This window comes from Sardina pilchardus, chromosome 8, assembly GCF_963854185.1.
Source record: "Sardina pilchardus chromosome 8, fSarPil1.1, whole genome shotgun sequence".
NCBI lineage: Eukaryota > Metazoa > Chordata > Actinopteri > Clupeiformes > Clupeidae > Sardina > Sardina pilchardus.
The window spans coordinates 8,796,560-8,806,203 of NC_085001.1; the positions used below are offsets into that span (position 1 = coordinate 8,796,560).

General features: G+C 42.1%; 1 protein-coding gene across 1 annotated transcript; it reads left to right on the forward strand.

Moving 5' to 3' along the window:
• Positions 1 to 5,772: 5,772 nt before the first annotated feature.
• LOC134089407 (GTPase IMAP family member 9-like) lies at positions 5,773 to 7,677 on the forward strand. Its single transcript, XM_062543850.1, has 3 exons — positions 5,773 to 6,454; positions 7,378 to 7,472; positions 7,645 to 7,677. Exons 1-3 carry the CDS (start codon positions 5,773 to 5,775, stop codon positions 7,675 to 7,677), a joined length of 810 nt encoding a protein of 269 aa, XP_062399834.1.
• The last annotated feature ends 1,967 nt before the right edge of the window (positions 7,678 to 9,644 follow it).

Here is a 9,644-nt window from a genome sequence, read left to right on the forward strand (position 1 = left end):
AGCGATGTAAACCGCGTGGTAATTACCTTTATGTTGGGATAACTTGTGTTGTGCTCCTACTCACACAAGAGCTGGCAGTAAGTGTGATTGTCTACTAACTAACCAACTAGCTAACAGGCTAATAAACAAACCATGCTAGGTGAGTAACGTCTTCGAAGGGTGTCACGTCACTTGAAGTTGTAGTCCATTTATGAAATGAAACGAGCAATTACGTTTTTTTTTAAATAAGGCGAAATAGGGTCTGATATTTTCACAGTTAGTAGATTATTACAGTATGAAGACTGAAAAATATTTTTGGTGGATAAGATCGCTGTTATAGCTGCGTAGTATTTTTTTGAAAAGTCTATGGGACTTAACATTGGAGCTGCTCTTCGATAGGAACGCAACCACTTGGGGCGCTGGTTTTCACTTTCCCTCCCAATGTGTCGGGTGTATGGCAACCTGGTGTCAGAAAATGAATGGATCAGTGATTTTTGAATGAACTACGAGTATGATGGCCATGCAAATTACGAGAGTTTTCCGGGAGAAACAACAAAACGGGAGGGCGGCAGGAGATGACCTTAAGATAGGAGAGAAACAAGGGGGAAACAGGAGTTTTGGCAGGTATGCTCTAGCCTTCCAATCATAAACTGTAAAAATAGTTTTCACCTCGACGTCTCATTAAAACTTCTTCTTCTCTGTTTTTGGTGATTTGGTGAACTGAAACAGCGGCACGTATAGGCCTGGAATATGAAGTAGCGTGTTGAGTCGTATTGAGATGGATCCGTTTGGACGCAAATACTCTTGAAACGCTGCCAGGGAAAACGCAGTGGGGGGAGATCGTTTTGCTATGTGTGGACATGGTCTTAGACTCCAGAGGGTTAAAACAGCTGTCGTAAAGCCATTAAAGCAATAGTTCGGAATTTTGGACATAGGACCTCATTTCCAACTGAGTCGAGGTGATATAGGTCGGTGAAGACCATTTTCAGTGAATTTCTGCCCTTCCTTCAGTTGCAGCGTTCATCTTGTGCTAACCTAGTTGCCGAGATAACGCAAGTCAACGGTAACATCCAGCCTGCCACTGAAAACACTCCACAGAACACCCGAAACAAATAAATTATAACGTCAGACTATCGATGCACATGCCACATGTTGATAGAACAATGTTAGAAATAAAACTAACTTTGCATCGCATTGCAATAGCCTACTTTGTTCCCTGTATGGCAGTGGCGGATTGATATTGAGAAACTAGTCCCTCAAAAATGTAATAAATCATTGAGTTGCAAGGTTAGTTTTATTTCTAAAATTATTCTATCAACACGGGCATGTATATCGATAGTCTGACGTTTTAAGGCTGGCTTACATTGCACGATTTTGGTCTGTTTTAACAGTCGGCGACTACTTTTCCAAAATCGGGCGGAAATCTTGCCAGTTGTACTAGAATCTCGGCGCGCTCCCGTCATCTAAATCGTTTAGTGTAAGGTGCCAATCTTAGCGGTTTTAAGTCCGTCGGAGTCAGTCTTTTTCTAGTTTTGCCGTTACGACAATATCAAACATGTTTGATATTATCGTAAGTCTTTTCAGTCGTGGCTCATGCAAATAGTGACGTGAACATTAAAAACCAATAGTGACCTCGGTCGACGAAAACGGAAGGGGCAAAATAGGCGACAGCTGTAGCCTGTATGATTACTTGTTATTTAATTTCTTATAATTTATTAGTCGGCTATTCTACGTGACAGAACAACTCTATATCTGTTAGTGATGTCACACTATCAAACAATGCTGCAGAAACGCGAAAAAATTACTTTGATATGAGTAGCCTATCATGTGAGTTCCTGTTGATGATGACGTATAGCCTAGTGCACGATGGAAATAATTTGAAGGAATCTAGCAGCAGTCTTGTAAATAGTGACCACAGTCTTTGCAAAATCCTAATCTGAGACTGGCCTGTGACTAGTCTGTGACTAAAAACTCAATGAATTGTCTTTAGATGTGAGAGGGTCTGAGACTGTAGTCTTTCAAAAATCTTTTCCAAATCTTTGTAAAGTCTGGCAATGTAAGGTAGGCTTTAATTGACTTGTCTCGGGTGTGCTGTGGAGTGAGTAAGACTGTTGTTGATGTCAGACTGATGTTACCGTTGAAATGCCATAGCTCAGAACCAGCGTTAGCAATGGGGAACGCTGCAACTGAAGGAAGGGGTTAAACGCGATAAAAACGGTCTCCACCAACCTATATCACCTCGGTGAAGTTGGAAATGAGGTCCTATGTCCAAAATTCCGAACTATTCCTTTAAGGCCATCACACCGGCGATGTGAGAGTCGAACACGGCGGATCAGTGATAGGCCCCTTTCTATTTTTCAGGGCAATTTGAATACATCATAATACAAAACAGTTGACTGGTCTCCTGTCGCCAGTTGTGTGTGTAGTTAAGCGACTACGAGAATCCCACCGTATCGTCCAGCCATGTGTGACAGCTTTTACTAGACTATTTCTTTCAACCCCCATGCCTGTTTTATATGTTCCGGTCAGAAGATGAAAATACAATTGTGTTTGAGAGAGGGGTTGCCAGTGACAAAATATTAGCTTTCAGTGTGGTATAGTGTCTCATTGATACAAGTGTCTCAGGTGTTTAATTGTTTCCAGTTCTCCCCTAACCTACAGTAAACTGTTGCAATGTGTGTCCCGTCGCTCTGCATAGGTCATCTCTTTTGTTGCTCTGATTGATTTCCGGTCTCTCCAATTGTGTCCGAATACATTTTGATTGGTATCCATTGGTGACATGCTTTTGGAAATGGGAGTTGAATGAACCTTGGCCAGAGAAGGGTATTGAGAAGGGTGTCAGGCAACAATTAACTACCTTTTCAACATACAATTACTGTTCAAATACTTTCAGCCTGGTTTCCATGCTAATCACAGCACGGAAACAGCTCTAATCAAGTTCAAGCTCTTATCATATCATCAGTGCTGGTACTATTGGACCATAGCGCAGCCTTCAATGACCACAACATTTTATTACACGGATTAGATCGTTGAGATTGGTTCTCCAGTGCAGTCATCAATTGGCTAAAGAGATATTTAGAGGAAAGGAGCTTCTTCATTAGCCTGACGACGTCATACTCAATTAGCCCTTTTCACGTGATGTCAGACGAAGCGTTGCATGGGTGTCCTCCGGCATGTCCAGCCGCCAAATACTACAGAAGAAGAAGAATCCACAGGTGTATACAATCAAGCACCTTGATTATCAATGCAGACTGCATGGTGCTTGATTGTATACACCTGTGGATTCTTCTTCTTCTGTAGTATTGGGTGGCTGGACATGCCGGAGGACACCCAGCAACTTCGTCTGACATCACCGTGAAAAGGGCTAATTCTTATCAGAATATGAGTCTGAAACTGCTCCACTCAGCTGCGATTATGGGGCGTGATTCAACCAAGGGGGCAGGCATATTCCCGGAAGTAGAAACACGAAATGAGCTGGTGATCAACGCTCTGCTAACTCTCTTGGACGGCCATAGATTTCAGATTTTTTTGCGATCCCATAACTTCATGTAACATGTGCCCTTTGTTTACGGAAAGTAAACGGAATTTTGTTTCAGCCCCCTTCCATTGAGAACAACGGAGTCTGTTTGTCCATTTCTTTTAGGTCTATGAGTTTGCCTGCCACCGACCAGGGGTACGTTTCTAGAAAAGTTAGCAACGGCGTTGTTGAACCACCGTGGTGCGACGCAACTTGCGATCAAACAACGACAGTGTTACACCTGTTTCCAGAAAGCATCGTACTTGTGTCGCAATTCGCTACCTCCGGTGTTCGAACACCGTTGTTCCAACAACATTGTTGAGGACGCAGCGGCACATTTCATTGGTGGAAAAAGTGTCAACGTATAATACCCCACCCACTAGAAATTCTCTGTCACTGGATGCCTATCACTTGTCTTTTATAGATCCTCTTTTCCTTCCTCGATCCTCGTCCTCACTGAATGATGGGGCGGCAACAATGGGATAGAGGACCGAGGGTCGAGGAGGGATGTTGAGAGGCACCCACTATGTGTCGACGTGTCTAATTTAAACCCAAAGTGATTCATGCTGGCATTAGCCTATCATTGCTATCAGGAAAAAACGTAAACCTATGCAAGCACATGAAACAGTTTGCTTAAGCTGTCCAATATATGTACTTATTTGTGTGAAATATCTAAAAAAATATCTGTACAAAATATGGCCTAGACTAATTACAAATTATCACAATACGAAATCGGTGTCTGGTGGTTCAGCTGTTGCATGTCAGTACATTGCGCGCGCGACCCAAGTTCGCATCTTACCTCTCCATGTCACTTTTGAGTAAGAGCAGGCATACCACACACAACAATAGGTTAGACCCTAAATATATTTAATTGCTTTACATCGAGTGGCCAGGAACACGACATCAGTTTAATAGTTCCACGACATTACTTATTAGGGTTATTTCCACGTTTCACTAGTCAGAAACAAAAGCATGTGTGATGCATACGGGAAAAGAACCTATGATGTTGTGATGAGAAGCCACCTGCCTTAACCACTATACTAATGAACGGTGTGCTTGACCCGAGGGTTTGTAAATATTATAACAGTAGCCTACCAAAACGCAAACCAACACGCAAATGAACGCACGGTAACACACGTAGCAAGAATGAGCCAAACGGTATTTTAATTTATATTAGCCTACAGTATAGCGCAATCGTTGAGTCACGAGAAAACAACAACTTAGTGATTTTTGGTTGGGCGCTTGTGATTTTTGGTCAGGCGATCTTGCACTGACGACATCACCAACTGGAACTCCCAAGGTACGACACAGGTGCGACTGCCCAGGGGCAGTAGTTCAAACGACCAAACTTTGCGTCCTTGTTTGCGATTGAGAGTTTGAACTACCTTTTCTAGAAACACCAAATTCAAGAACGACGCTTTCTAGAAACGCACCCCAGGTTAGTTCAGAAGCATATGTTACCCCAGCAACTCAGCTGAGATTCCTGTTAGCGGGAGTAATGGAACCGAACTCTCTCTAAAATTAGCGAGGCTTATCAAAGTTAGCCGGGATTTACGGTTAGCGGGGTTGATGGAATACCCCCCCTGGTTGGTGGACACTTGTCTGAAGTTTGAAATCATTGGAGTTCAATCACTAACGTTTGCCAGTGGCATATGTTAACTACGGGGGCCACAATGATAACGATTGGCTTTCAGCTTTGTTGTTGGTTGGTCGGGCGTCCTGAAGCCGGAGTAAATGAGGGCGGATAAAGCTAATCCAGACGGAGTACTGTAGGGAAAAGAAATTGGGCGGAAGTACGTAGAGCCAGGCTACAGTTTAGCAGCAAATTACCAAAAACTATTATTTTACTCGAACATGGACTCGAACATTGATAAAAATTTTACACATTGCTACAATGTCTCAATTAGCCTGGTAAAGGAGAAATCCAGTGAGTTTTCACATAGATCTCTGTTTCCCGAGGTAATCGAGTGGTGTTGGTATGAAAAAAAAACAACAAAAAAAACAACCAATTTTACCTAGCCTGATTAGCTACAACCAGCAGGTAACACAGCCAGGCAAATACAGTAGTACTCTCTGTAAGCAGTGAGGTCCCATATAAACACCCCCATACAGAGTTATACATTTGGTTTTAACCTGAGTATTTTTCCTATATTTGCAAAAAAACTCATAAGTAATGCATCTACTATGGCGCTAGATATGTGTCTGTACTATATTGAGTATCTTTGGAGTATCTATATTGAGCAGATCAGTTTATGTGTTAATTTCCCATCTCAGACATGAGGATCGTGCTGCTGGGAAACAGAGCTGCTGGGAAGAGTTCATCAGGAAACACCATCCTTGGCCGAGAAGAGTTTGACACCTCAGAAAGAACAGCAGAGTGTGTGAAAAGAAACGGGGAAACAGCAGGGAAAAACATCACTGTAGTTGAGGCACCAGGATGGTGTAAGGACTGCACTGTAGAGCAAACTCCTGAACGTGATATACGAGAAATTGTCCTCAGTGTGTCCCTGTGTCCTCCAGGACCCCATGCAATACTCCTGGTCATTAATGTGAGTCACACATTCACAGAGACTCACAGAAGAGCAGTGCAGGAACACATGGAGCTGCTGGGTGAGAGAGTCTGGAGTCACACTATAGTGCTGTTCACATGGGGAATCTGGTTAGGAGACACAACCATTGAGCAACACATTGAGAGTGAAGGAGAGGCTCTGCAGTGGGTTGTAGAGAAATGTGGGAACAGATATCATGTTGTAGAGAATGAGAAGAGTGAGGGTGGACAGGTGACAGAGCTTCTGGAGAAGATAGAGGAGATGGTGGCAGGAAACAGGGGCTATCCATTTGACATTAACATAAATCTGTCTGAGAAACTACATGAGAATAAGAAGAAAGACGTGAAAAGAGCAACAAAAAGGCATATGAAGGTACAGAAGAAGAGGCAAAGTCTCAGATCATTAGCAGGTGAGAGACATTTTTTTAAAACTTGCACATAATACAAATATATATTATTAGGGCTGTCAAAATAACTGATTCATTTTGATGAATTAATTGTAGAAAAACTAAGTGATTAAGTGAAGAGAATTAAAATAACCCCACATCAACTCTATACCCTTCACCATACGACAAGTTTGGCATGCTTTATGTCAGTTATTAGCTGTTAGCTAATTAGCTGGTTTGAATTGCATTGAGCTCAATGAGAATGAAACCAGCTAACTAGCTAACAGCTAATAACTGACATAAAGCATGCCAAACTCTTAGTATGGTGAAGGGTATAGTGTTGATGTGAGGTTATTTTAATTCCAAAGGCCAAGGGGATTTTATCACGGTGCATAGTGTCCTGGATCCATGAAATAACTGGCCTTTAAAAATAAAAATGAAAATCCTCTATAGGAATTTAACATGGGCGTTCCAATAGCCTACTTATGACCCCCTATGTTTTAAGGAAAACATTTATTTATTTACAAGACATTAATCAGTCACAAGGACAATTGATGTCCTTTAAGGTTGAATATTTCCTCATTGTTTAATTTTTATATTTAACCTTAAGCATGTGTTCCAATACTTTTTGAGGGCATTGTATTTAGTCATTCATCCATATCAGTTAACACTAATTTACTCAACTTAGCAAGTGAAAAGAAGTTACAGTCAAAAAATACTTTCGTAATAGCCATGTCATATACCATGTGAATGATTGGACTCTCAGGAATCAATATAAGTCAAAATATGTAGAGTAACATGATCAAATGATATTGATTTATATGTCTCAAAATGGCCAACCCCTCCCCCTGGCGCTTCCGGGATTATATAAATAAATGTGACTTGACTTGACTGACCATAGGGGATTTTCAGTGTGTTTCATAAAAGTACATGCTATATGTTTCCAGGTGGAGTTCCACACATTTCTGACATGAAGATTGTGCTCCTGGGAAACCAATTTGCTGGGAAGAGTTCATCAGGAAACACCATCCTGGGCCGAGAGGTATTTGACATCTCAGGAAGAACTGCTGAGTGTGTGAAGAGACAAAGAGACACAGCAGGGAGACACATCACTGTAGTGGAGGCACCAGGATGGTCGAGCAACTACACTGTAGAGCAAACTACTGAACATGATATACGCGAGATTGTGCTCAGTGTGTCTCTATGTCCTCCAGGACCCCATGCAATACTCCTGGTCATTCATGTGAGTCACTCATTCACAGAGACACAAAGAAGAGCTGTGCAGCAACACATGGAGCTACTGGGTGAGAGAATCTGGAGTCACACTATAGTGTTGTTTGCCCATGGGGACTGGCTGGGAGAGACAAGTATTGAACAGCACATTGAGAGTGGAGGAGAGGCTCTGCAGTGGGTTGTAGACAAATGTGGGAACAGGTATCATGTTGTAGACAATGAGAAAAGTGATGGTGGCCAGGTAACAGAACTGCTGGAGAAGATAGAGGAGATGGTGGCAGGAAACAGAGGCAATCTGTTTGACGTTAACATAAATGTGTCTACACAACTACATCAGAATAAGAAGGAGCACACGAGAAGAGCAGAGGAGAGGAAGAAGAAGATGATCAGATCATTAGCAGGTGAGAGACATTTTCGGTTGTCAAACTTATGCTAAATGAGACATTTAGATACATGTATCACAGCTCATTTATATCTGTCTTGTACCCTCTGTTTTGCTCTTTTGTCGCTGTCACACACTCTTACACATGTGGATTAAGATGGACATGGGCCCCTTGGCTACCTTTTCCGTGTGCCCCCCCTACCCACATTATATGTTATAGCAGTTTTACTGAGGTGCAATCACAACATCCTTACAGAGCAACATTTACCTATTACCAACATATTACCAACACCAAATACTTACATAATATGGCAACATACTTACACAGCAGCTATTGAACCACCAAGTACTTACACAGCATAATTGCGGGAGACAACACCCATATAGCAACAACTGAACAGTAATCTGAAACAGTAATGCCTACATCACATCAGGCAGCATCCTCATGTAGCAATTCAACCAAATAGGCCTACTCACACATCATTGCATAACAAAAGCCATACAATATATTATGCGAGCAGTTTATTAAATGCAATAATGCCACAGCAGCTATGAATATAGCCTAGGCTACATGCTTCTTCGGACATTTTTTACCTCCGCCAAGGAGGTATATGTTTTCATCGGGGACCAGCGTTTGTCTGTCTGTTTGTCTGTCTGTCTGTCTGTCTGTCTGTTTGTCTGTTTGTCTGTCTATTTGTTAGCAAATCCATCCAGTGATGGATGGATTTCGATGAAATTTTCAGGGAAGGTCAGACATGACCCAAGGAAATTATTACATTTTGGGACTGATCCATAATTCCGTCGGGATTCTGGAGGCATTTATGTATTTAGCTTAGTGGTGTAATGTCATGGTATGGCCATGTGGTGGCGATCTGAACAGTTTAGGTTTGAATGTATGACAACCTAGGAAGAACAATGCAGGCGGAGGTCTGTGCTCTCTGAGTGCTTTTCTAGTTCTTCCTTGTTTTACTAACAGAGACTGGAAAAATCAATTTGTGTAGAGTGTCAATGGACATCATCAGAGACAGGTGATTCAATCTGAATTGGCCCATTGCGTCTCTATATTTTGACGAGTCCGTTTTGAAAAAGAACACTCCCCTTTAGCAGCCTATTGGTTAGGCAAAGTCAGTCACAGTGCTCTTCCTCGGAATGAGCTGACTGTGGGGCATGAACAATGAATAGGTTACATGGACATTTTTTTGTCATTCCAAGTAAACTTTTTCAGTTGAAAAATGTGTGCCGTCTGTTTACATGGGGTAGCCTACATTCTATTCTCATCAAGTGCTCTCAAGCGATTCAGAATTTTTGATTGTAATAGCTGTTGTTGCCAACTATTCCTTGAGAAGAGACAGCAGTCAATCCGATTGACCGTATACATGGCTGTTCAATAGGAAATAGGAACGGATCACACTATTAATACCATTACTGTGCATTCAGACCGAAACCGTCAAAAGCGTCAAAGTCGCTGGTGAAGCTCATAGCTCGGCGCTCAACCCAGTTCGGCACCGAAAGCGTCAAAGCCATGACGTGAAACATTCCAACAAACCACAAGCAGCAATCCTGCGAGTTTGACATTCTGATTAGTTGACGCCGAACCGT

What these genes read in the sequence shown, in the direction of transcription:
- LOC134089407 (XM_062543850.1), top strand. Translation starts at nt 5,773, where the DNA reads ATGAGGATCGTGCTGCTGGGAAACAGAGCTGCTGGGAAGAGTTCATCA. An exon ending in AAGTCTCAGATCATTAGCAG is followed by an intron (nt 6,455 to 7,377) that starts GTGAGAGACATT and finishes ATATGTTTCCAG; the next exon opens with GTGGAGTTCCACACATTTCT. An exon ending in ACACCATCCTGGGCCGAGAG is followed by an intron (nt 7,473 to 7,644) that starts GTATTTGACATC and finishes TATGTCCTCCAG; the next exon opens with GACCCCATGCAATACTCCTG.